Source organism: Pseudophryne corroboree, chromosome 11 (assembly GCF_028390025.1).
Source record: "Pseudophryne corroboree isolate aPseCor3 chromosome 11, aPseCor3.hap2, whole genome shotgun sequence".
Taxonomy (NCBI): Eukaryota; Metazoa; Chordata; class Amphibia; order Anura; family Myobatrachidae; genus Pseudophryne; species Pseudophryne corroboree.
This window is the reverse complement of record NC_086454.1, coordinates 70,912,204-70,939,830: the sequence shown is the minus strand read 5'-3', so window position 1 is coordinate 70,939,830 and position 27,627 is coordinate 70,912,204. Positions and strand designations below refer to the sequence as shown.

At 46.6% G+C, this 27,627-nt stretch overlaps 1 protein-coding gene across 2 annotated transcripts in view; it reads left to right on the top strand.

The window, feature by feature from the left end:
- Positions 1-27,627, top strand: part of LIN7C (lin-7 homolog C, crumbs cell polarity complex component) — a 298,049-nt gene that overhangs the window by 243,191 nt on the left and 27,231 nt on the right. For both annotated transcript variants that reach the window (XM_063944412.1, XM_063944413.1), the window contains one exon: positions 18,116-18,234. In XM_063944412.1, the coding sequence (XP_063800482.1) occupies positions 18,116-18,234 (119 nt within the window). The remainder of the gene's footprint in view (positions 1-18,115; positions 18,235-27,627) is intronic.

The following is a 27,627-nucleotide window of genomic DNA, read 5'->3' as shown; positions in this document are numbered from 1 at the left end:
TCGGCCCTGTCAATTTTCTTCCAAAAAGAACTAGCTTCAGTCCCTGAAGTTCAGACGTTGTAAAAGGGGTACTGCATATACAGCCTCCTTTTGTGCCTCCAGTGGCACCTTGGGATCTCAATGTAGTTTTTGGGTTCCAAAAGTCACATTGGTTTGAACCACTTAAATCTGTGGAGTTAAAATATCTCACATGGAAAGTGGTCATGCTGTTGGCCCTGGCCTGGGCCAGGCGCGTGTCAGAATTGGCGGCTTTATCCTGTAAAAGCCCTTATCTGATTTTCCATTCGGACAGGGCGGAATTGAGGACTCGTCCTCAGTTTCTCCCTAAGGTGGTTTCAGCGTTTCACCTGAACCAACCTATTGTGGTGCCTGCGGCTACTAGGGACTTGGAGGACTCCCAAGTTGCTAGACGTTGTCAGGGCCCTGAAAATATATGTTTCCAGGACGGCTGGAGTCAGAAAATCTGACTCGCTGTTTATCCTGTATGCACCCAACAAGCTGGGTGCTCCTGCTTCTAAGCAGACTATTGCTCGTTGGATTTGTAGTACAATTCAGCTTGCACATTCTGTGGCAGGCCTGCCACAGCCAAAAATCTGTAAATGCCCACTCCACAAGGAAGATGGGCTCATCTTGGGCGGCTGCCCGAGGGGTCTCGGCTTTACAACTTTGCCGAGCAGCTACTTGGTCAGGAGCAAATACGTTTGTAAAATTCTACAAAATTGATACCCTGGCTGAGGAGGACCTGGAGTTCTCTCATTTGGTGCTGCAGAGTCATCCGCACTCTCCCGCCCGTTTGGGAGCTTTGGTATAATCCCCATGGTCCTTACGGAGTCCCCAGCATCCACTTAGGACGTTAGAGAAAATAAGAATTTACTTACCGATAATTCTATTTCTCGTAGTCCGTAGTGGATGCTGGGCGCCCATCCCAAGTGCGGATTGTCTGCAATACTGGTACATAGTTATTGTTACCAAAAAAAAAAAAAAAATCGGGTTATTACTGTAGTGAGCCATCTTTTCTAGAGGCTCCTCTGTTATCATGCTGTTAACTGGGTTTAGATCACGAGTTGTACGGTGTGATTGGTGTGGCTGGTATGAGTCTTACCCGGGATTCAAAATCCTTCCTTATTGTGTACGCTCGTCCGGGCACAGTATCCTAACTGAGGCTTGGAGGAGGGTCATAGGGGAAGGAGCCAGTGCACACCAGGTAGTTCTAAAGCTTTACTTTTGTGCCCAGTCTCCTGCGGAGCCGCTATTCCCCATGGTCCTTACGGAGTCCCCAGCATCCACTACGGACTACGAGAAATAGAATTATCGGTAAGTAAATTCTTATTTTCTATTAAAATGCATTTTTTTTTTTCTTTTTTTTTTCTTCCATTTATCAGATACAGTTTGTGTATTTACTGCCATCAGAATTTGGCAACAGTTCTCAAATATATTAAAATGTATTAATTGTATATAAAATGTAATATATTATATGAAAATGCCTTGGGCTACCAAAATACTACATTCAGTTATTTTACAATTTTTTTTTTTTTTTATACATTAATATACATTTGCCATTTATGAAGGCATGGGAGATGTAGGTTTAACTCCACTGTTGCCACTATATGTTACAAAGAGAATCTTAAAGCTGCACTACCATTTTGGAAAACACTCACTAAGCTTCCCCCTAGTAAGAACTCTGGGGGCTGCTCTATGGCCCAGCAAAATACCTGGAGGATGGGGTTCCTTCCACATCCACTGTCATTGACCGATACTGAGCCGTATTAATTTTTCCCTCTCTGTATTACTGTATTGCATCGGTGTTTCTCAGCACAGGCTTGTATTTGTGGTTTCATCCATCAGTTCATTTTCTGTTTTGCTGTTACTAATCAAGCCACATAATGGAAAAGCATCCAAAGGTGGGGCTGTGCGATATAGAAATAGCTGTCTGGTATTGTTAATTCTATCCAATAACTGAACACCACTTCATACACACATTAAGGGGGCGATTTAGTAGTTTTCCTGACGGCGGCCACTATGGGGCGCAAAACGGAGTTATCCAATTGTTGCTCCGTTTATATACCCATTAGGCGCAGGGGTGACATTTCTTCTCACAGCCTCCTGAGGTGCAAGAAGAAATGTGCGCTAAATCGGCACTTTCGCCATCCAACTGGGAGTTTGGATGCCCAAAGCAGGACTTTAAATGGGCTTAGTCATTTTACGCAGCTAAATCCTGTCTGTTTGGGTGCCCAACACAATAATATCCTGACTGTTTGGGTGTCTAAACATTCAGTTTAAATGGAAAGAAGTAGACACACAAAAACAATTGAATTGCCATAAATGTCAATAAAAAAGGGCGGTGGTGGTGGTTCGGTGCGCTGACTGATGTGTGTGTTTCAATGTAATCCAGTAAATCGTGTATTGGTGGAAATAGCAGTTTTATTACAAAAATGGAATCTCCGTACTCCTACTATATCAATTGCATATGAAGGAAATAAATGTAGCCACTGTGTGGTCTTAGCCAAGGTTCATTAAGATGCAACCTATAAATTCTGTGCTTTGGAGGGAATTCAATTAGAATAGAGGAGATGTAGCTCCCAGGGTGAATGCCTACAGCTATAAACCTGTGACTGATTGCTGCTCACAGCTCAGGAGGGTGCGAGAAGTAATCCGTGCTAACTGATGCCTCAGGGCTATTCGCAGTGTTAACACCTGCAGTAACAGTATTGTGCTCAGCATCGGAAAATGCAGTGTACTGTGAATAAGCCCTTTGTATTAGGCATGGTAAGTATCTCCCAACTAGATTGCCAGACGCCATGCAGTCAATTGAAAAGCTCCGGGCACTCATCCCAGGAACTACAACCCCTCGCTTCTGTTTGAGTTCCCCGATTTGAATATTGGACAGGAGGTACTCCACTGATGTCAGTGCTTCCTATTGCATTGATAGGCTTCAGACTCATGATTCAGCCCACAATATGTCTGAGTTCAGTTTGTGTAGACAGTCAGTGCTTAAAGTGGTTCTAGAAAGGTGGTGGAACTCACCCACCCCCCAGTGCCCATGTAATAAAGTGATTGTGCATGCCGCAGAGGCGCATTTAAAAAAGGAGCGTGGTATCAAAAAGAAAGGGCCATAGTCATGCAGTAGTATTCCCAATTAAAATTATGCTGCACAGTAGCACAATCTTATTCACATTACATCACATTGTAGTGTCCCTTATTCATGCCATGACACACATTAATGCCCCTTATACACAAAGCCCTCAGTAGTAGCACCCTAATAATAACAATAATAATAATAATTTTTATTTATATAGCGCTCTTTCTCCAATAGGACTCAAGGCGCTTAACAGATACATAGCATAATATAGTACAGAAAATAATGAAGTACATTTTCATAAAATACAGAAGCATGAAGATACTAAAAGGGACATTATGGAAATGCTTGAGTAAACGGGAAAGTCTTGAGTCTACTTTTGAAGGATTCTATAGTTGGGGCCTCTCGCACTGTGCGGGGAAGTGAGTTCCATAGAGTCAGAGCCGCATGACTAAAAGCTCGACCCCCAGATGAATTACGGTAGATTCTAGGTACTGCTAAAAGTCCTTCATCTACAGATTGCAGTAATCGAGTGGGGCAGTATGGGGTCAGAAGCTGCTTCAGTTACCTTGGGCCCTGGTCATGTAATGCTTTGAAACTCAGTAAGCCAATCTTGAAGATGATTTGCCATCTTACAGGCAGCTAGCGAAGGGAGTAGAGGATGGGTGTTAATACACACAATGCCCACAGTAGTAACACCCCTAATACACATAATGCATCCCTGTAGTTATAACCCCAGTAGTTTAGCCCCTGTAGTTATGCCCCCAGTAGTTAGCACCCTCTGGTAATGCTCCCTGTAGAAGCCGATTAAATACACACACACACAAAGGCGGACCAGCTGCTTTGACGTGATGTGAGGCAGAAATGACGCGCACGAGGGTGTGCCCAGGAGCCGGGGAGTGCACCGGGGCGCCAGGGAGCGCACCGGGCATCGGGAGGATCACCAGGGGGTGGCGGTGAACAGCGGAGCAAGGTGCCAGGGGGGAAAGCATTGGTAAGTTTGACATCTATAGTGGGAAAATGCTGGAAGGTATATTAAGGGATACCATACTAGAGTACTTTGATACCTCCAAGGTTATTACAAGGAATCAGCATGGTTTTGTGAAGGACAGGTCATGTCTAACTAACTTAATAAGCTTCTACGAGAAAGTAAGCGATAATATTGATCAGGGTAAAGCAGTGGATGTGATCTTTCTGGACTTCGTTAAGTTCTTTGACAAAGTCCCACATAAGAGACTAATTTTCAAATTAAGAGAGCTTGGGGTAGGAAACACTATTTGTACTTGGGTAAGTAATTGGCTGTACAACAGGGAACATGGAGTGGTGATTAATGGGATGTTCTCTGATTGGGCCTGTGCTCAGTGGAATACCGCAGGGATCACTACTTGGGCCATTGCTGTTTAACATATTCATTAATGACCTATGAGAGGGACTAGAAAGCACAGTGTCAATTTTCACAGATAATACTAAACTATGTAGAGTAATTAATTCGGACAAGGATGTTGAATCTCTACAGAATGACTTCTCTAGACTTGAGTTCTGGGCGGATAAATGGAGAATGAGGTTCAATATAGACAAATGTAAAGTTATGCACTTTGGGACTAAGAACAATCAGGCAGCCTATAAACTAAATGGGGAAAATGTAGGGATAACGGTAGTTGAAAAAGATTTGGGAGTGCTCATTGATAATAAACTTAGTAGCAGTACGCAATGTCAGAATGCAGCAACAAAAGTAAATAAGGTGTTAGCATGCATATAACGGGGAATGGAGACAAGGGATGAGAGTGTAATCCTGCCACTGTATAAATCATTGGGGCGGGCACACCTGGAATATTGTGTACAGTTCTGGGCCCTTCACTATAAAAAAGATATCGTGGAACTCGAAAGGGTTCAGAGGCGAGTCACCAAACTGGTTAAGAGGTTAGAGGCACTGAATTATGAGGAAAGAATTAAAAGGTTAGATATGTTTACACTGGAAAAGAGGCGATTGAGAGGGGACATTATCAATATTTATAAATACATTAAGGGACAATACAAGGATTTATCAAATGATTTGTATATCAAAAAATTGCTACATAGGTCATGAGGACACCCCCTGAGGTTAGAACAAAAAAAATTCCATACTCAATGGAGAAAAGGGTTCTTCACAGTAAGAGCAGTAAGGATTTGGAATTCTCTGCCAGAGAAGGTAGTATTGGTGGATTTAATCAAGAAGTTTAAAAATGGATTAGATAGCTTCCTAGCTGAAAAAAATATCCAAGGATACAGGATTTAATTAATATAAAATTGCAATACAGGTTGAACTCAATGGACATGTCTTTTTTCAACCTCAACTATGTTACACACACACACACACACACACACACACAATACTCACAGCCCTGTTCCTGCTTCCGAACCGCTGCCCTCCGCCTAGCCGCACGCTCCTCGGAACTATGGGAGAGACATCATGACATCTCTCCCATAGCGCCACACCGCCTGAGCCGAAGCTCAGGAGTGAGCTCCTGCCTCCGGCTGCTGTGGTGAGGGAACCGCGCGCCCTTTGGTAACACAACCGTATTAGGCACCCGGCATCTCCCTGCGGCGCTGGGCTAACACTGGGTTAGGTGAGCCGGAGGAGGCAGAACTGTGTTCTGTCTCCAAATGGAACTGACAGAAATGCAGTTCCGCCACGTTCCGTCTCACTTTAACCCCTGCTAACAGTACTATAGTGTGGCAGAGTTAACTACAGTGCAAGCTATTGTTTTCTTTAAATTTACCTTTTAGGTGGCATTAAACTTGGGGTTTAAAGGGTATATATGGTATGCAATGAAAAAGCATTCCTTACTGTGTTTGCTTTTACCCCTTTTCCACTAGCTAAATTTACCTGTGTTTTTGCACGGTGGCGCGCATCAACACAGGTTTTTAGTAAGTGGAAATGGCTCAACACGGGTTGAGTGACCCTGGAATCCTACCCGGGTAGCTACCTGGGTTGAACACGGTAATGACCTGGGTAATTGTGCAGTGGAAACGGTCATTACCCGTGTTTTCAGACCCGAGTAACAAGTGACATGAATAGCTTTTACAGAGCTTACCCGGGTTAAGTGGAAACAGATCCGACCCGGGAATAACCCGTGTCGAAGTGCAGTGGAAACGGCGGGGCTGACACGAGTTGTAGCCGGGTTAAACATCCTGGATCGGACCCAGTACTCCGGTGGAAAATGGGTATATATGAGGGTGGTTCAATAAGTAAGGGAACAAGACCTCTCACATGTGTAATGTTCTCTATTTGAGTCTAATTTCCCCACCAGCGCAGGCAAGCCACTGCTTCCCCTCATAGCCATTAGACTGCGCCTCATTTCAGTCACACTGTCCCAACATCCGTTATAAGATGGCAGGGCTGACAGAAACCTGGTCACACATTGAGGTGTGTAATGTGATCAGCTTTCTGTATCTAATGGGCACATCAGCAGCTGAAAGTCATTGCTAACTTGTGGAGGTGTACAGTGATAATGTCATGTCACAGAAACAGGTTCGGTGCACTTTTTCTAATATGTCAGCAAACAAGATATTAAGCCTACAATAAAGCCTAAGTATTTTTCACACTTTGCTTAACATTAACACATTTATGCCAAAGGGCCCATTCTCACACTGACACCTCCACTATATTTAGTGTCCTGGTCCATAATGATTTAGGTAATCTTTGGTGCCATTAGATCACTTACACACCAAAACATGCCCACCCAGCAGGGTTTCCTTGTTAAAGGCAGGAGCCATCATGACTGCCCCAGCAGGGAAGAGCAGGATATCCAAGAGGATACAGGGTCTGTACCTCGGGACTCCTGCAGAGCCGATGAACATGGATACCACGTAGGTGAAAGCTACAGTGACATCCCGCCCCATCTGAGGGTGGAGATCGTAGATGGGGACAGGGAGGGTAGGGGTCCAGTCTTTTGCACTGTCTAACAAAGAGGAGGATATATTTTGCAGGAAAATCTGACTATTATTAATAACTAATCAGGCAGTTTATCTTGACTCATGAAGTTACAGTATACAGGTCAATCCTGTAGATGGCGCACCAAGCATTTTTTAGTGTTAATCCCTGAAGGAAAAACTGTAAATATTGTTTACAAAGACATTTTGTGATCAAGGTCTACAATATAAAATAAACATCACAACATTAGATGCCACTCATGTCTTTGTAAATTAAGTACCACTGAGCAATAACACATCCACGCAGGCAAATGCTAGTTATTTAATATTCTTTATTTAATTGAAACATATATGCGTGTTGATAACGCACAGAACTAAAGGAGATGCACTGTAATGTCCAAATCGCTACCTAAAGGATTGCGGAGCATGGTAGCCAAAGAATTACTCATGCATACAGTTAATCGGAAAGGTGCAGATCTGATTGAAAATAGCAATCATAATAGAAGGCATTTAACCACAAGATGTATGTTCACTTGATTACATGGTTTAGGTATAACGTTATTAAACAATACTTTGCTATAGAGTTCTGTTTATACGTATTATTATTATTATTTTTTTAGGGAAACGGCAGGTGTCTCAGAAGGATTCCACCTTTTTTGAAAGAGTAGAGTGAGTTTATATCTAGCTTGGAATAAAAGCAAAGAATGATTTGAGATGAACAAAGCCCTGTACTTCTGTTCCAATTCAGATTTGAGGAAGCTTGCCTTTTACTCATTTATGCGTCTCCGGTGAAGGGAAGCTCTGCATCGGACAAAGCTACTATAACCAATCCATTTAGGATGTGACTAAGATTGTACACCTACCAGAGCATTGTCACATTCCATGTAACAAATTGGAGAAGCAGAACCTTCTCATCAGATCTGGCACCTTCCTGTACCTTGTTGTACTGTTAAGAAAACTGAAACCTTATCACATTGGAAACTTATGAATTAATGCACCAAACGGTCATCATTTTATTTATCTTACGTCCTAGAGGATGCTGGGGTTCCATTTAGTACCATGGGGGGTATAGATGTGTCCACTAGGATCCACTGGCACTTTAAGAGTTTGAGAGTGTGGGCTGGCTCCTCCCTCTATGCCCCTCCTACCAGACTCAGTTTAGAACAGGCATGTCAAACTCGTGACCCTCCAGCTGTTGTGAAACTACAAGTCATCATCTGGTAACGCATGCTGGGACTTGTAGTTTGACAACAGCTGGATGACCATGAGTTTGACATGCCTGGTTTAGAAAATGTGCCCAGAGGAGCCGGTCACAGCTAGTGGAGCTCTCCAGAGTTTCTCTAGTAAAAGTTTTCTTAGAGTTTATTATTTTACAGGGAGGCTGCTGGCAACAGCCTCCCTGCTTCGTGGGACTAAGGGGGGGAGTAGTGTCCATCTTGTGGGGTCTGAGCCACTATCTTCGCTGACAGGACACTGAGCTCCTTGGGGTGCTGATCGCTAGCCGCTCCAGGCGACCGCTCACTCCCGCAGCATGCCACCACCCCCTTACAGAGCCAGTAGACTTCGGTGGCGAGTGAGTCACCGGCCCCCCTGGCAAGCAGGGAGCCGGTGTGAAGATGGCAGCAACAGTGTAGGGAGCGCAGTACTAACTGCGCTCCGGGGCTCAGTGGTACATAGTGTGGCGCTGTGAGGGGCACCCTGAGCCAGCGCCTATACCCTACACTGGTTAGCAAGCCTGTCAGGGTCCCCGGATAGCTGCCAGCAGAAATCCTCAAGCCAGTATAATATAATGAAGAGCGGGAAGCAGCACCATGTTCAGGGGGCGGAGCTTCTCAGAGCGGACCCAGCAGTGTTCAGCGCCATTTTCCTGCCTGCAGTTCCGGTACAACAGACGCTGACAGGGAGAGCTGTCCCTCCAAGCAACTCCAGCTATCCTGTGCGGTACCAGGGGGTTGTAGAACGGGGAGGAAGAGGCTGTTTAAAGTCTGTGTAGTCTATTAAGGTACACAGACAGTGCTGGTAGTCTCATTAGTTCTACCTCAAAAAAGCGCAGTGTGTGGTTTGGCTCCAATCGCTGTCTCTCTCTGTGGCATACTTGGGGGGAAACTGTGTCTGACATTTCCCTGTGTGGGTGTTCAATATCTCGCATAGCTATGTCTAGAGATTCTGTGTCATATGCTGCAGAAGATGTTTCTTCTCAGGAGGGATCCATTCCATGTATACAGGATTGTAATGCATTGTCTCAGATCCCTATTGTTGAACCTGAGTGGTTGGCCTCTATCAAAGGAATGATCTACTAGTTTAGCTAATACTGAGACTGAAACTCATAGTCTATGGCAGTTTGGTCAGGCTCTGTCCCTATTTCTGCAAAATCCCCTAGCATGTTCTCACAGAAACGTGCACTTGCCCAAATTATGCAAGATGACACGGGTACCGACTCTGATGCTGCAGACGGTGATGGGGAGGTGCTGAAGGGAGGCGGCATCCCTTGCTAAGGGGGTGCAGCTCATGATTGAGGCCATTAGAGATGTGTTGAACATTAATGACACCACACCTGAGCAGGATGAGGAGGCGTACTTCATTGACAATAAGAAAGCCTCGCTAACCTTCCCTGCGTCTAAAGAATTAAACGCTATATTTGAAAAATCCTGGGAAAACCCGGAGACAAAATTCCAGATCCCAAAAAGGGTTCTGATTGCTTTTCCCTTCCCTGAGGAAGATAGGAAAAAATTAGAAAACCCACCCATTGTGGACGCATATGTCTCCAGACTGTCTAATAAGGTGGTTTTACCTGTCCCTGGATCTACCGTGTTAAAAGAACCGGCTGATCGTAGAATTGACACTACGCTCAAATCCATTTAGAGTGCAGGGACAGGAAGGGTATGGTTAGGTACCGGGGATGGGGGGTTAGGGTTAGGCACCAAGGGGGGAGGGTTAGGCAGCGGGGAGGTTAGGGTTAGGCACCACCGGGGAGGTTTAGGGTTAGGCACCCACAAAGGACGGGTAGGGGGCAGGGGAGGGTTAGGGTACTTTTGGATGGCATGTCGGGATTCTTCCCACCAGCATCCCGTCCATCGTGATATCATACTGAATCCCTACTTTTGGGGTTAGTCTTCATTTTCTCTACCGCTGAGTTTTAGCTTTTTACTGTCTTTACGTTTTCAGTAATTGTATACTCTCTTTGTTACCATTGATAATTTGCTCATTTAATGAACATTGACCGTACCCTCTTGGTGCGCCAGATCCCAGGCTGAGTTTCTCGCTAAAAAATTTGCATATTATTCCCTTATTTAAAACAACCAAAAGCAGCAAAATTAGTCTGCTAGCTTGCATCGTTCAATCTGATGTGCAACGTTATACATCTGTGTGCGAGTGAGTGAATCTGTATACTAAGTGCTACGATGCAGCGGCCGTGATGTTTTCTCATGCCACATTCCACTGTGCTTCATCTGTGACTTTGTACATGTTTAAAACAAATTCGTGTTTAGGTAAAATTGCAGCCCCGCGTCTGTAGTACACTGTGGCCCTCATTGCTAGTTGTTCGCTCGCTAGCTGCTCTTAGCAGTATTGCACACGCTAGGCCGCCGCCATCTGGGAGTGTATCTTCGCATAGCAGAATTGCTAAGGAAAGATTAGCAATTTCCTTGCAGTTTCTGAGTAGCTCCAGACCTAGTCCTAGATTGCGATCACCTCAGTCCGTTTAGTTCCTGGTTTGACGTCACAAACACGCCCTGCGTTCGGCCAGCCACTCCTCCGTTTCTCCAACCACTTCTGCGTTTTTACCTGGCACGCCTGCGTTTTTTAGCACACTCCCTGAAAACGACCAGTTTCCGCCCAGAAACACCCACTTCCTGTCAATCACACTACGATCAGCAGAGCGATTGAAATGCTTTGTTCGCCCGTGAGTAAAATAGCATAGTTTTGTGTAAAATTGCTTAGCGCATGCGCCCTGCTGTGCATACGCATGTGCAGAACTGCCGGATTTTAGTCTATTAGTAATTCTGCTAAAATTAGCAGCGAGCGAACAACTCGGAGTGTGGGCCTGTGAGTGGTATTTTGCTGTGTCTGCAATGTTAATAAGAGGCAAAATTAGGCTGCGCATGGTGGGGGAGGTTAGGGGGCTAGGTTGCAGGGTGTGGGGGGCAGTTAGGGTTAGGCTCCAGAGGGAGTGGGTGCAGTTAGGGTTAGGCTGCAGGAGGGGGAGGTTAGAGGTAGGGTTAAAGTACTTACCGGGATCTGTTTGGATTCTGCTGTTGACCTTTTGACTGTCGATATCCCGATAGCTAGGATTTCGCACTCAACCTGTATGTATTATGTGTTACACATGCTGGACTTAACTTCAAAAGATTTTTATTTTAATTATTTTTTTGATTATTTTTGGAACAAAATTCCCAATTAAATATTCAGATTTCCTTTGTTCCTTAATAACTTCACATCCACTTTGAAAATGTCTATGGCAGTCCCCACTCAAGTGCGGAATCTTGTTATACAGAAACAAGATGATGGGATTCTGTAAATGCTAGCAATGGATGCATGGTACACTTACACTCTTGTTGGAGAACACGCAACCTTTTCTTCCCTACAAAAGAGTTGAATTCTCCACCAACATCTAGAGTTTGGGTCTCTTGCCTCTGTTTAATTGTATGCACATCATCCAGTTGTACTTTTTCTCTAACGTCCTAAGTGGATGCTGGGGACTCCGTCAGGACCATGGGGAATAGCGGCTCCGCAGGAGACAGGGCACAAAAAGTAAGCTTTTTAGGATCACATGGTGTGTACTGGCTCCTCCCCCTATGACCCTCCTCCAAGCCTCAGTTAGGTTTTTGTGCCCGCCCGAGCAGGGTGCAATCTAGGTGGCTCTCCTAAAGAGCTGCTTAGAAAAAGTTTTTTAGGTTTTTTATTTTCAGTGAGTCCTGCTGGCAACAGGCTCACTGCATCGAGGGACTTAGGGGAGAGAATTTCAACTCACCTGCGTGCAGGATGGATTGGATTCTTAGGCTACTGGACACCATTAGCTCCAGAGGGAGTCGGAACACAGGTCTCACCCTGGGGTTCGTCCCGGAGCCGCGCCGCCGACCCCCCTTACAGATGCTGAAGATTGAAGGTCCGGAAACAGGCGGCAGAAGGCTCTTCAGTCTTCATGAAGGTAGCGCACAGCACTGCAGCTGTGCGCCATTGTTGTCACACACTTCACACCAGACGGTCACGGAGGGTGCAGGGCGCTGCTGGGGGCGCCCTGGGCAGCAATATATAATACCTTTTATGGCAAAAGAATACATCACATATAGCCATTAAGGCTATATGTATGTATTTAACCCATGCCAAATGTCTAAAACTCCGGGAGAAAAGCCCGCCGGAATAGGGGGCGGGGCTTATTCTCCTCAGCACACAGCGCCATTTTCCTGCTCAGCTCCGCTGTGAGGAAGGCTCCCAGGACTCTCCCCTGCACTGCACTACAGAAACAGGGTAAAACAGAGAGGGGGGGCATATTTTGGCGATATTTTTATATATTTAAGCGGCTATAAGGAACAACACTTATATAGGGTTGTTCCCATATATATTATAGCGCTTGGGTGTGTGCTGACAAACTCTCCCTCTGTCTCCCCAAAGGGCTAGTGGGGTCCTGTCTTCGATAAGAGCATTCCCTGTGTGTCTGCTGTGTGTCGGTACGTGTGTGTCGACATGTATGAGGACGATGTTGGCGTGGAGGCAGAGCAATTGCCGATAATGGTGATGTCACCCCCCAGGGAGTCGACACCGGAATGGATGGCTTTGTTTATGGAATTACGTGATAATGTCAGCACATTACAAAAATCAGTTGACGACATGAGACGGCCGGCAAACCAATTAGTACCTGCCCAGGCGTCTCAGACACCGTCAGGGGCTGTAAAGCGCCCTTTACCTCAGTCGGTCGACACAGACCCAGACACAGACACTGAATCTAGTGTCGACGGTGATGAAACAAACGTATTTTCAAGTAGGGCCACACGTTATATGATCACGGCAATGAAGGAGGCTTTGCATATCTCTGATACTACAAGTACCACAAAAAGGGGTATTATGTGGGGGGTGAAAAAACTACCTGTAGTTTTTCCTGAATCAGAGGAATTAAATGATGTATGTGATGAAGCGTGGGTTAACCCAGATAGAAAAATGCTAATTTCAAAAAAGTTATTAGCATTATACCCTTTCCCGCCAGAGGTTAGGGCGCGCTGGGAAACACCCCCTAGGGTGGATAAGGCGCTCACACGCTTATCGAAACAAGTGGCGTTACCATCTCCTGATACGGCCGCCCTCAAGGATCCAGCTGATAGGAGGCTGGAAACTACCCTGAAAAGTATATACACTCATACTGGTGTTATACTGCGACCAGCCATCGCCTCAGCCTGGATGTGCAGTGCTGGGGTCGTCTGGTTGGATTCCCTGACTGAAAATATTGATACCCTGGATAGGGACAGTATTTTATTGACTATAGAGCAATTAAAGGATGCTTTCCTTTATATGCGAGATGCGCAGAGAGATATTTGCACTCTGGCATCGAGAGTAAATGCGATGTCCATATCTGCCAGAAGGAGTTTATGGACGCGACAGTGGTCAGGTGATGCGGATTCCAAACGACATATGGAAGTATTGCCGTATAAAGGGGAGGAATTATTTGGCGTCGGTCTATCGGATCTGGTGGCTACGGCAACTGCCGGAAAATCCACTTTTTTACCTCAGACCCCCTCCCAACAGAAAAAGACACCGTCTTTTCAGCCGCAGTCCTTTCGTTCCTATAAGAACAAGCGGACAAAAGGACAGTCATATCTGCCTCGGGGCAGAGGAAGGGGTAAGAGAGGGCAGCAAGCAGCCCCTGCCCAGGAACAGAAGCCCTCCCAGGGTTCTGCAAAGCCCTCAGCATGACGCTGGGGCCTTACAAGCGGACTCAGGAACGGTGGGGGGTCGACTCAAGAATTTCAGCGCACAGTGGGCTTGCTCACAGGTGGACCCCTGGATTCTACAGGTAGTATCTCAGGGTTACAGGTTGGAATTCGAGAAGTCTCCCCCTCGCCGGTTCCTAAAGTCTGCTTTGCCAACGTCTCCCTCGGACAGGGCGACGGTATTGGAAGCCATTCACAAGCTGTTTGCTCAGCAGGTGATAGTCAAGGTACCCCTCCTACAACAGGGAAAGGGGTATTACTCCACACTATTTGTGGTACCGAAGCCGGACGGCTCGGTAAGACCTATTCTAAATCTCAAATCTTTGAACCTGTACATACAAAAATTCAAGTTCAAGATGGAGTCACTCAGAGCAGTGATAGCGAATCTGGAAGAAGGGGACTTTATGGTGTCCCTGGACATAAAGGACGCTTACCTGCATGTCCCAATTTGCCCTTCACATCAAGGGTACCTCAGGTTCGTGGTGCAAAACTGTCATTATCAGTTTCAGACGCTGCCGTTTGGATTGTCCACGGCACCTCGGGTCTTTACCAAGGTAATGGCCGAAATGATGATCCTTCTACGAAGAAGAGGCGTATTAATTATCCCTTACTTGGACGATCTCCTGATAAGGGCAAGATCCAGAGAACAGCTGGAAGACGGAGTAGCACTAACCCAACTAGTGCTGCAACAACACGGGTGGATTCTGAATTTTCCAAAATCTCAGTTGACCCCGACGACACGTCTGCTGTTCCTGGGAATGATTCTGGACACGGTTCAGAAAAAGGTGTTTCTTCCGGAGGAGAAAGCCAGGGAGTTATCCGAACTTGTCAGGAACCTCCTAAAACCAGGGACAGTGTCTGTGCATCAATGCACAAGAGTCCTGGGAAAGATGGTGGCTTCTTACGAAGCGATTCCATTCGGCAGATTCCACGCACGAACTTTTCAGTGGGATCTGCTGGACAAATGGTCCGGATCGCATCTGCAGATGCATCAGCGGATAACCTTATCGCCACGGACAAGGGTGTCTCTTCTGTGGTGGTTGCAGAGTGCTCATCTGTTAGAGGGCCGCAGATTCGGCATACAGGACTGGGTCCTGGTGACCACGGATGCCAGTCTGAGAGGCTGGGGAGCGGTCACACAAGGAAGAAACTTCCAGGGAGTATGATCAAGCCTGGAGATGTCTCTTCACATAAATATACTGGAGCTAAGAGCGATTTACAATGCTCTAAGTCTGGCAAAACCCCTGCTTCAGGGTCAGCCGGTGTTGATCCAGTCGGACAACATCACGGCAGTCGCCCACGTAAACAGACAGGGCGGCACAAGAAGCAGGACAGCAATGGCAGAAGCTGCAAGGATTCTTCGCTGGGCGGAAGATCATGTGATAGCACTGTCAGCAGTATTCATTCCGGGAGTGGACAACTGGGAAGCAGACTTCCTCAGCAGACACGATCTACACCCGGGAGAGTGGGGACTTCATCCAGAAGTCTTCCACATGATTGTGAACCGTTGGGAAAAAACAATGGTGGATATGATGGCGTCCCGCCTCAACAAAAAACTGGACAGGTATTGCGCCAGGTCAAGAGATCCTCAGGCAATAGCTGTGGACGCTCTGGTAACACCGTGGGTGTTCCAGTCAGTGTATGTGTTCCCTCCTCTGCCTCTCATACCAAAAGTACTGAGAATTATACGGCAAAAGGGAGTAAGAACGATACTAGTGGCTCCGGATTGGCCAAGAAGAACTTGGTACCCGGAACTTCAAGAGATGCTCACGGAGGATCCGTGGCCTCTACCTCTAAGACGGGACCTGCTTCAGCAGGGACCGTGTCTATTCCAAGACTTACCGCGGCTGCGTTTGACGGCATGGCGGTTGAACGCCGAATTCTAAAGGAAAAAGGCATTCCGGAAGAGGTCATTCCTACACTGGTAAAGGCCAGGAAGGAGGTGACTGCACAACATTATCACCGCATTTGGAGGAAATATGTTGCGTGGTGTGAGGCCAGGAAGGCCCCCACGGAGGAATTTCAACTGGGTCGATTCCTACATTTCCTGCAAACAGGATTGTCTATGGGCCTAAAATTGGGGTCCATTAAGGTTCAAATTTCGGCCCTGTCGATTTTCTTCCAAAAAGAATTGGCTTCAGTTCCTGAAGTCCAGACTTTTGTAAAAGGAGTACTACATATACAGCCCCCGGTTGTGCCCCCAGTGGCACCGTGGGATCTTAATGTAGTCTTGGATTTTCTAAAAATCCCATTGGTTTGAGCCGCTCAAATCGGTGGAGATGAAGTATCTTACATGGAAAGTAACCATGCTACTGGCCCTGGCTTCAGCCAGGAGAGTATCAGAATTGGCGGCTTTATCATATAAGAGCCCATATCTGATTTTCCATACGGACAGGGCAGAACTGCGGACGCGTCCTCATTTTCTGCCTAAGGTGGTGTCAGCGTTTCACCTGAATCAGCCTATTGTGGTGCCTGCGGCTACTAACGAGTTGGAGGATTCCAAGTTGTTGGACGTGGTCAGGGCATTGAAAATATATATTTCAAGAACGGCTGGAGTCAGAAAGTCTGACTATATTGTATGCACCCAACAAGATGGGTGCTCCTGCTTCTAAGCAGACGATTGCTCGTTGGATTTGTAGCACAATTCAACTTGCACATTCTGTGGCAGGCTTGCCACAACCTAAATCTGTCAAGGCCCATTCCACAAGGAAAGTGGGCTCATCCTGGGCGGCTGCCCGGGGAGTCTCGGCATTACAACTCTGCCGAGCTGCTGCTGGTCAGGGGCAAACACGTTTGCAAAATTCTACAAATTTGATACCCTGGCTGAGGAGGACCTTGAGTTCTCTCATTCGGTGCTGCAGAGTCATCCGCACTCTCCCGCCCGTTTGGGAGCTTTGGTATAATCCCCATGGTCCTGACGGAGTCCCCAGCATCCACTTAAGACGTTAGAGAAAATAAGAATTTACTTACCGATAATTCTATTTCTCGTAGTCCGTAGTGGATGCTGGGCGCCCATCCCAAGTGCGGATTGTCTGCAATACTTGTACATAGTTATTGGTACAAAAAAATCGGGTTGTTATTTGTTGTGAGCCGTCTGTTCAGAGGCTCCTACGTTTGTCATACTGTTAACTGGGTTCAGATCACAAGTTATACGGTGTGATTGGTGTGGCTGGTATGAGTCTTACCCGGGGTTCAATATCCTTCCTTATTGTGTACGCTCGTCCGGGCACAGTACCTAACTGAGGCTTGGAGGAGGGTCATAGGGGGAGGAGCCAGTACACACCATGTGATCCTAAAAAGCTTACTTTTTGTGCCCTGTCTCCTGCGGAGCCGCTATTCCCCATGGTCCTGACGGAGTCCCCAGCATCCACTACGGACTACGAGAAATAGAATTATCGGTAAGTAAATTCTTATTTTCGCGGTAGCAATAGTTTAGCAAGTGGCTCTCAATAAGATACTACTAAAGTCAAGCGTTTGCCAGATCTAGTGGGAACAGCAGTGACGGTGCCTCCTTCCTCTTCTTTTATTTCCTTACCTATTGTCAATTGACCAATAGCAACCAGAAACTCGTACAGTACTGTATACACAGATGCTATTGAAATGTTCAGATCTTGAACAACAAATCAAAATATGGTGCAAGCACAAATTTTAACAAATCAGGTTGAAGTCTGCCCTTTCAGATTTCATCCGAAATTCCTGAAAATAATCTCAAAGCATTAGTCTGACTGCTTATCTGTTACTATTCTAGTATCTTGGTGCTAACCTAAGAAACTAATACAATGTTAGGATTAATGACCTTTCATTCTGTTTCTGGGATCTCTCAGGGAAACTTAACTGTATAGACTAGGCTTCTCTATGAGCTATGCTGTCCCTATGTGCTCGAACATCTCAGGTGAGTTTTACCTCATTGCTCAAAAAATATATACAGAAATGCTTTCTTGTAAAAATGCGCCTATAATGTACAATCTGTGTCCCGTTGCAAGTACAGCCCAAGGTCAGCTCTCCAACACCTCAGTGGTGGTGAAAGAAGACTTTTGCTGGAAACTCCTTTCATCCTATTGCGCAATCTAGGTCCACAAATCCATGGGTTTAGTTATTAAATACGTCCCGTTTATGCAACAGCTGACGCGTGCAGATTTGTTTTTACATTTTTTTTATTTTTTTTTATTGCTTGATCGTGTACCAATAAGCTGTTTTATTATTTCAGACATCTCAAGAGCCATTGAACTACTGGAGAAGCTCCAGAGAAGTGGGGAGGTTCCTCCACACAAACTGCACGCGTTGCAGAGAGTTCTACAGAGCGATTTCTGTAATGCTGTAAGAGAGGTGAGGGGAACAAGCCTGTGCTGTACATGTAAGGTATAAGCTTTAGCAGATGTTGTAAATGTTACAGGAACAATGCTCAGGCAATCACCTTTTAGAAACAAAACAGCTGCTGCAGCAGGTTCTTCTGACCCCCACAGGTACAGTGTGGTCTCAAATGCTGTTCTCAAGGCATCCCAACGGTCCAGGTTTTAAGTATGTCCATGCTAGGCCACAGGTGACTTAATTAGAACCTCAGTCAATTTGATTTAACCGTCTGTGCTGGGTCTTGGATATACTTAAAACCAGGACCGCATTTGAGAACTTCTGGTCTAACCAAAAGATTTGCTTTAAAAATGCGTTAAGTGGAAATTCACTAAGTTATCCGTTAACCACTTGCCAGGCACTAACATGTGATGCGACCACAGCCAGGAGTACATTACCTGGCCAGGTCATATCACATACAGGGCTGCCCTGCTGTGTCCCACATCTTTAATGGAGGAGATCCACTCCGTACAAGTGCAGAACGGACTTCCCCCTGCTTATTGTGGTCTGTGAATACAGACATCACTCCCAAAATTGTGCCCCAGAATGCCTTGCGAGTGGCATTCCGTGGAGCCAGAACTAAAGGTTCTAGGATCGGCTGTCCCCACTGAGCACAAATATGCTGATCGCTGCATGTGCAGAGATCAGCCGCAGCAGCATCACCCCCCTGCTCTGCTGCACTTTGCAATAAGATGTGTGTGTTTGTGGGGGGGGGGGGGGTAGCGCTATGATGGGGGGTAGAGAAATGGGGGGGTAATGTTTTAGCACTGGGGATGGATAAGGGGTGTACATGCTTTTAAAAATGTTTTCATTTGGTTAGGAATGGGAGGTATATTTAAAAAAAAAAGAAACATGCATGGTGACACATGGGAAGGGGGGGCTTTGTCACTGGGATATATTACCACTAGAGGGGTGGGGTTAGATAATGCTGGGGATCTTTGTCATTGGGGGGCTATATCTGATGATCACATTCTAAAGGGGGCACATACCTTAATTTGAGGGTGATTAACTTCATTACATTAATTAAACAGCATGTGGTATAGTTCTTAGACAACTTGCGTCGATCAGACGGGCCCACTGCAGACTTTAATTTGTGATCAACAAGGCCTATTATAGGAAAACATAACTCCATTGCATATCCTTATGACACTACAGTGAATCTAGGTTGTACAGAATGAAAAAAACATACCTGATATATCTAACAATGCCGTATAAAACTCGGATATCAAATTTTGAGGGACACTCTCAAAAGCATTCAACCGGGTGAATTTATTGGATACCATAAGTATTTATAGTGTTGACTATACTTGGTGCAACTGAACACTACTCTGCATGTAAGAAAGGTTAATAAGTTCTTACTGGGATTTGACACCCATACTAGAGAAATTAAGTAAATCGTATCCATAGGATATTGTAATCAGCAACAATAAAAAAGCAAAACCACTTTTTATGTTTACATAATAACAGTCCATAATTTATAAGTAAATGGAGCCATAATCAGAAAAGTGTTAATTATTTAATAGTGATCATATGCTAAAGCCTCAAGGGAAAAAATGAAAAACATAAAAAAATTCTCTTATGTACTAGAGGATACTGGGGTTCCATTTAGTACCATGGGGTATAGACTAGAGATGTGCGGGTTCGGTTTTACTCAGATTTTTCGGGTTTTGCTTATTGGCTATCCAAAACGCGTGACATCCGTGAGTCAATAAGATGCTGTTTCGAGACCTGAGTAAATCCGAGTAAAACCGAACCCGCACATCTCTAGTATAGACGGGTCCACTAGGAGCCATGGGCACTTTAAGAATTTGATAGTGTGGGCTGGCTCCTCCCTCTATGCCCCTCCTACCAGACTCTGTGTAGAAAATGTGCCTGGAGGAGCCGGTCGTGCGTATGGAAGTTCCTGAAGAGTTTTCTGCCTTTATTTTGTATGTTTGTTATCTTCAGTCCGCCTCCCTGCTTCGTGGGACTTTGGGGGGGGGGGGGATGGCCCAAACTCTTGAAGGGTTAACGGTCCCGTTCCCCGCTGACAGGACACTGAGCTCCTGAGGAATCTATACACAAGCCCCACCATGGCAAGCGTACATTCCCACAGCACGCTGCCACCCCTAACACAGCCAGAAGATTGAAGAGTGGTGAGTACTCTGCCGGAGTCCCAGCTAGCAGGTCGCTGGCCGTTATGGCGGCATGAGGGTACGGAGACGCACGGCTTCTAACTGAGGTGGAATGCGTCTCCAGACACAGTACACAGCTGCGTCTCAGTACACTGTACACAGTACCCACACTCACCATTTTAAGCACCAGATTACCTCAGCCAGTATAAAAAAAGCGGGAAGACCACGTGCCATTGAAGGGGCGGGGCCTTCACTATGAGCAGATCCAGCAGCTCACCAGCGCCATTTTCCCTCTGCAGTGGACACAGACACTGACTGATAGGGACGCGCAGCTCCTCCGGAGAGACTCCAGATTACCTCAGCGTTACCAGGGGGTCATAGCGGGCTCTTTGTGGGTTATTTGTGCTTAACCTTTTCCTCTGTGTGTGTGTGTGCGTGTGTGTGTGCAGTCACATTTACATTATGTCTGGCAATGAGCATGTTTCTTGTACAGCGGAGTGTTCCTCTTCACCAGGGGGCTCACTACTGGGTACTCAGGGCAGTGCACCTTCCCAGAATAGCGGGGCTGAACCGGAGTTTGTTAATTCCATTCAGGGAATGATCTCAAATATTTCTACAAAACTATCCCGCAATGAGAAAGAGACGCAATACTTAAAACAGACTGTGGATGAGTTTATGAACAGAGACTCAGTCCCCAAACCAGCGTCTCAATCCCCTCCCATTTGTCCGCAAAAACGATCTCTGGCCCATATCCTGCAGTCTGACTCTGACGGGTCGGACACGGAGGAGGGTGAGGTGGATTTGGAGGGGGGGGGGGGGGGAGGCTACTCTGTCACAGTGAATAGAGGCTCTTATAGAAGCTATCAGAGATGTTCTGCAGATTTCTGATAAGTTCTCAGAGGAGTGTGAGGAATATTATTTTATGTAAAAAAAAGTCCACAGTTACTTTTCTTGCGTCAAAGGAATTGAATACCCTGTTTGAAGAACAGTGGGATAATCCTGATAAGAACTTTCAAATCCCTAAAAGGTTGCTCTCTTCTTTTCCTTTTCCTCTGGAGAATAGGAAAAAATGGGAAAATCCACCGATAGTGGACGCATCAGTCTCTAGGCTGTCACGAAAAATTGTATTGCCTGTCACTGGTGCAGCCTCCCTAAAAGATACGGCTAATCATAAAATTGAGACTACACTCAAATCATTGTACACAGCTGCTGGGGTGGCCCAGAGACCCACTATTGCATGTGCGTGGATCACAAAAGCCATTGCTAAATGGTCCGGTAACCTAACTGAGGGGGTTAGATTCTTTGTCTAGGGGGGATGTTGTTTTACTCCTGCAGCATATACAGGACTCTGTGAACTTTATGGTGGAAGCCATAAAAGAGAGAGGCTTGCTTAATGCACGCACCACCACTATGGCAGTGTCAGCATGCAGGGGCTTGTGGCTACGCCAGTGGACTGCTGATGCGAACTCCAGGAAAGGCGTGGAAGGCCTACCATTCACAGGAGAGGCCTTGTTTGGAGACTAACTAGACAAATGGATCTCCAAAGCTACTGCGGGTAAGTCTACGTATCTTCTTTCTGCAGCTCCCCCAGCCAGGAAAGCTTATTCAGCTTCAAATTTACAGTCCTTTCGGAGAGCAGAGTTTAAAGGAAAATCCAGAGGTGCTTCTACGGCCTCCAGAGGCGCAAGAGGCAAACCACGCAAACCAGCAACTGCAGGTGCTCAGGAGCAGAGCTCAGGCTTTGCTTCCTCAAAGCATTCAGCGTGACGGTGACCCACGATGCCTGGAGGACTGTCACGTGGGAGCCAGTCACATCTGGTCAAGTTCGTGCCGGGATACCTGGGTCATAGATCTTATTTCCCAGGGCTACAGACTGGGGTTCCAAGAGCTCCCACCTCACAGAATCTTCAAATTAGGCTTACCATCTTCACAAGAGGCAAGTATAACTTTACAGCAGGCCATCCAAAAACTGGTACAGACTCAAGTCATTGTTCCAGTTCCACCTCATCTGCACAACAAAGGGTACTATTCCAACTTGTTTGTAGTACCGAAACAGGACGGTTCAGTAACGACCTATTATGAACTTCAAATCCTTGAACCCGTTCTTAAGAGTGTTCAAGTTCAAGATGAAGTCTCTGAGAGCGGTGATCTCAGGTCAGGAGGAAGGGGAATTCCTATTGTCTCTGGATATCAAGGATGCGTACCTTCACATTCCGATCTGGCTGCCTCATCAGGCTTATCTACAGATTGCACTGCAGGACTGTCACTACCAGTTCCAGGCCCTGCCATTTGGTCTCTCCACGGCACCGAGACGATGTTTATACTCCGCAAGCAGGTAGTGAACATAATTCCGTACCTGGACGATCTTCTGATAAAGGCGCTGTCCAGGGAGAGGTTGCTGGACAGCATTGGTCTCTCAATCAAACTTCTCCAGGAGCACGGGTGGATTCTGAAACTTCCGAAATCTCACCTAGAGCCAACACGGAGACTCCCATTCCTGGGAATGATACTCGACACGGAGTCGCAGAAAGTGTTTCTTCCGTTGGAAAAGACATTGGTGATCCAGTCGATGGTTCGGGATGTCCTGAAGCTAACCCGGATATCATTGCATCTATGCATTTGCCTTCTGGGAAAAATGGTGGTCTCTTACGAGGCGCTTCAATACGGAAGGTTTTACGCAAAACCCTTCCAGCTCGATCTGTTATACAAATGGTCTGGTTTGCATCTTCACATGCACCAGAGGATCCGTCTGTCACCAAAAACCAGGATCTCCCTTCTGTGGTGGCTACAGATTTCTCACCTCGTCGAGGGTCGGAGGTTTGGAATTCAGGACTGGATCCTGTTAACCACGGACGCAAGCCTCAGAGGTTGGGGAGCAGTCACCCAGGGGGTGCAGTTTCAATGAAGATGGTCAAGTCAGGAAATCATCCTTCCAATCAACATTCTGGAACTCGGGGCCATATACAACGCCCTTCTCCAGGCCTCTTATCATCTTCACGAACGGGCCATTCAGGTCCAGTTGGACAATGTGACGTACATAAACCGACAGGGCGAAATGAAAAGCAGAGCAGCAATGTCAGAGGTGTCAAGAATTCCCCTCTGGGCAGAAAAAAATGCTGTGGCTTTGTCAGTGGTCTTCATTCCAGGAGTAGACAACTGGGAAGCGGACTTCCTCAGCAGAAATGACCTCCACCCGGGGGAGTGGGGCCGTCACCCGGAAGTGTTCAGATGCTTGACACGTCAGTGGGTATATCCACAGATCGACATTATGGCCTCTTGTCTCAACAAGAAGCTCAAGCGGTATTGTTCCAGATCGAGAAACCCACAGGCAGTGGCAGTAGACGCTCTGACGACTCCATGGGTCTATCAGATGGTGTACGTGTTTCTTCCACTTCCTCTGATCCCAAGAATTCTGAAAAGAATAAAAAGGGAAAAGGTTCAAGAAATACTCATTGCTCCGGACTGGCCAAGAAGGGCCTGGTATGCGGACTTTCTGAAGATTCTCCTCGAAGATATGTGGCCTCTACCTCTTCACGAGGATCTTCTGCAACAGGGCCTGTTCGTCTACGTTTGACGGCAAGGAAGTTGAACGGCTGATTCTAGCCAGAAGAGGGATCCCTAACAAAGTTATCCCGACTATGATCCAAGCCAGGAAGGGGGTAACGTCTAATCATTACCACCGTATTTGGAAGAAATACGTCTCTTGGTGCGAGAGCAGAACTCATTCTGCGGTGGAATTTCATCTGGGACGTTTCCTGCTTTTTCTGCAGGCAGGTGTGGATGTGGGCCTACGTCTGGGCTCCATAAAAGTCCAGATTTCGGCCTTGTCCGTTTTCTTTCAGAAACAATTGGCTTCTCTCCCTGAGGTCCAGGTGTTTTTGAAAGGGGTTCTGCGCATCCAACCTTCCTTTGTGCCTCCCACAGCACCTTGGGATCTCAGTTTGGTGCTGCAGTTCCTCCAATCGGACTGGTTTGAACCATTACAGGAGGTGAACGAAAAATATCTTGCGTGGAAGACCGTCACACTGTTGGACTTGGCTTCAGCAAGACGTGTGTCGGAGCTGGGGGCTTTGTCTCACGAGCCCCTATTTAATTTTCCATGAGGACAGAGCTGAACTCAGTACTCGTCAGCAATTTCTTCCGAAAGTGGTGTCTGCGTTTCACATCAACCAACCTATTGTGGTTCCAGTTATCACCGACACTTCCGCTACTTCAAAGTCTTTGGATGTTGTGAGGGCTTTAAAGGTATACGTAAAGAGGACAGCTCGTCACAGGGAATCCGACTTGCTGTTCGTTCTATATGATCCCAATAAAATTTGGTGTCCTGCTTCAAAGCAGACAATTGCACGCTGGATAAGGCTCACTATCCAGCATGCTTATTCCACGGCAGGTTTGCCGGTTCCAAAATCTATACAGGCCCACTCTACTAGGTCGGTGGGTTCTTCCTGGGTGGCTGCCTTGGGTGTCTCGGCTTTACAGCTCTGCCGAGCGGCTACTTGGTCTGGTTCGAACACGTTTGCTAAGTTCTACAAGTTCGATACTTTGGCCTCTGAGGACCTTCAGTTTGGTCAATCAGTTCTGCAGGAACCTCAGCACTCTCCCACCTGGTTTAGGAGCTTTGGTACATCCCCATGTAATAAACTGAACCCCAGTATCCTCTAGGACGTAAGAGAAAATAGGATTTTAATTACCTACCAGTAAATCCTTTTCTCGTTGTCTGTAGAGGATACTGAGCGCCCGCCTGGTGCTTCATTTTTCCTGCACTGTTACTTGGTTAAGTATTGTTGGTTCAGCTGTTGCTGTCCCTGTTTAAAGTTGGGTTAGCATAGTTTTCCTCTGTTTTGTGTGTGTGCTGGTTTGGAATCTCACCACTATCTTTATCTATTCTTCTCTCAAAGTATGTCCGTCTCCTCGGGCGCAGTTTCTTAGGCTGAGTCTGGTAGGAGGGGCATAGAGGGAGGAGCCAGTCCACACTGTCAAATTCTTAAAGTGCTCATGGCTCCTAGTGGACCCGTCTATACCCCATGGTACTAAATGGAACCCCAGTATCCTCTGTGGACTACGAGAAAAGGATTTACCGGTAGGTAATTTAAAATCCTATTATCTTCTTACTATTCAATGGTATGTCAATAGGTATCCAGAGTATATGATGTTTGTATGAGGGCACAAACCCTATATCTATTTCGTCCTAGAGGATGTTGGGCCGCTCAAAGAACCATGGGGTATAGACGGGATCCGCAGGAGACATGGGCACTTTAAGACTTTCAAAAGGGGCGTGACCTGGCTCCTCCCTCTATATCCCCCACCAGACTCTGTTTTAGAAATGTGCCCGGACGAGACACAGGGCACTAGGAGGAGCTCCTAGAGTTTCTCTGAAAGACTTAATGTTAGGTTTTTTATTTTGGGGAGATCTGCTGGCTACAGACTCCCTGCTTCGTCGGCAAGAGGGGAGAGCAGTCTAGACCCACTTCTGATGAGTACCAGGGCTCTGCTGCTGCTGACAGGATGCCTTCAGCTCCTGAGGGGAGACGAACGCCGGGCTTTCCTGGATGCTCCCTCCCACAGCTTGCCGTCCCCCCTCTTCAAGCCAGAAGTCAGAAGACAGGTGAGTATAAGAAGAAAGAAGACTTCTCTTCATCTTTCAAGACGGCATTGTAGAGGTACCGCACAGCGGCTATGCACAGTGCGCGCCATGCTCCCGCTGAGTACACACCGCTGGGTGCAGGGCGCTGGGGGGGGGCGCCCTGAGGAGCATATATTACCTCATGTATAAGGCTGGCATGATCCTACAGTGCCCTGGCACTGCCCGCTAACCCCCGCCGGCATATAATGAAATAATAAAAGCGGGAAGAAGCGCGCCATGTTGGGGGCGGAGCTTCTTCCTCACTGCTCACTGGCGCCATTTCCTCCTCCACAAACTGAAGTCGCTGGTCCTTCCTCTCCGCAGCAAGTACCAGGGGGCTAAAAAGACATAGAGGGGGCATATTTATTTATGTAAAACAAGCGCAGACAGCTCTGGGACATCTTTGGTGTTCACAGACCTGCTTATTTGGCGCTGGGGTGTGAGCTGGCTATTTCCCTTTGTGTTCCCTCACTGCTTGGTGTGTGTGCTGTTTCTCAGGTGTCGACATGTCGCAGGCTGATTACTCCTCTCCGGGGAACGATTTGTTGGGGACACCAAATGTTTTGGGAGTGGCCATGTCGGCACCGCCGACTGCAGATTGGTTAAATACTTTGAATGCTTTGCATGCTAGTGTCACATTGATGAGTCTGCGTCTCAATCCCAGGTGTGGAAGAGAACAGTAGAGGACGCTTTATTACAGTTGCAAGACCCTGCAGGGTCACACAAACGTAGTTTTGACCAATTAGTTGACACAGGTACCGACACGGACTCTGATGCCGATGTCGATTATGCTGATTCCAGATTAGATCCAAGATTGGCTAAGAGTATTCAGTATATGATTGTAGCTGTTAAAGATATCTTGAATATTAATGAGGACCCTATTACACCTGAAACAAGGTTCTGATTTACAAGGAGAAAAAGCGCTCGGTTACTTTTCCTCCTTGTTTTGAACTGAACGCTCTCTTTGATAGCATTAATAATAACCCTGATAAAAAGTTTCAGATTCCTAAAAGAATCAACGTGGCATACCCTTTTCCCGAGTCGGATAGGGACCCGTGGGAGAATCCCCCCACTGTAGACAAAGCCCTGGCGCGTTTGTCAAAACAGGTAGCCGTCCCTGCAGCTCAGTCGACGACTCTTAAGGAGCCGGCGGACCGTAAGCAGGAGGCTACCCTGAAGGCTATTTTCACTACTACAGGGACGTTGCTCAGGCCTCTTATTGCGTCCGCGTGGGTCAGTAGTGCTATTGAAAAGTGGATAGACACTTTATCTTCTGATTGGGAGAATTTAGATAGATAACATCCTCTAGGACGAAATAGAAAATAGGATTTTGAATACCTACCAGTAAATCCTTTTCTATGAGTCCGTAGAGGATGTTGGGCGCCCGTCCCAGTGCGTACTGTATCTGCACTGTAGTTCTGGTTAAACACAGTTGGTGTTATGGTTTTTTCAGCTTCTTGCTGAATCTTTTTCATGTCCGTTGACATGTGTTCAGTTATCTGCCATGTTGTACGGCATGCTTATGGCGTGAGCTGGTGTTGTGCTCACCTTTGTTGTTAAATCCTTTCCTCGAAATGTCCGTCTCGCCGGGCACAGTTCCAAACTGAGTCTGGTGGGGGATATAGAGGGAGGAGC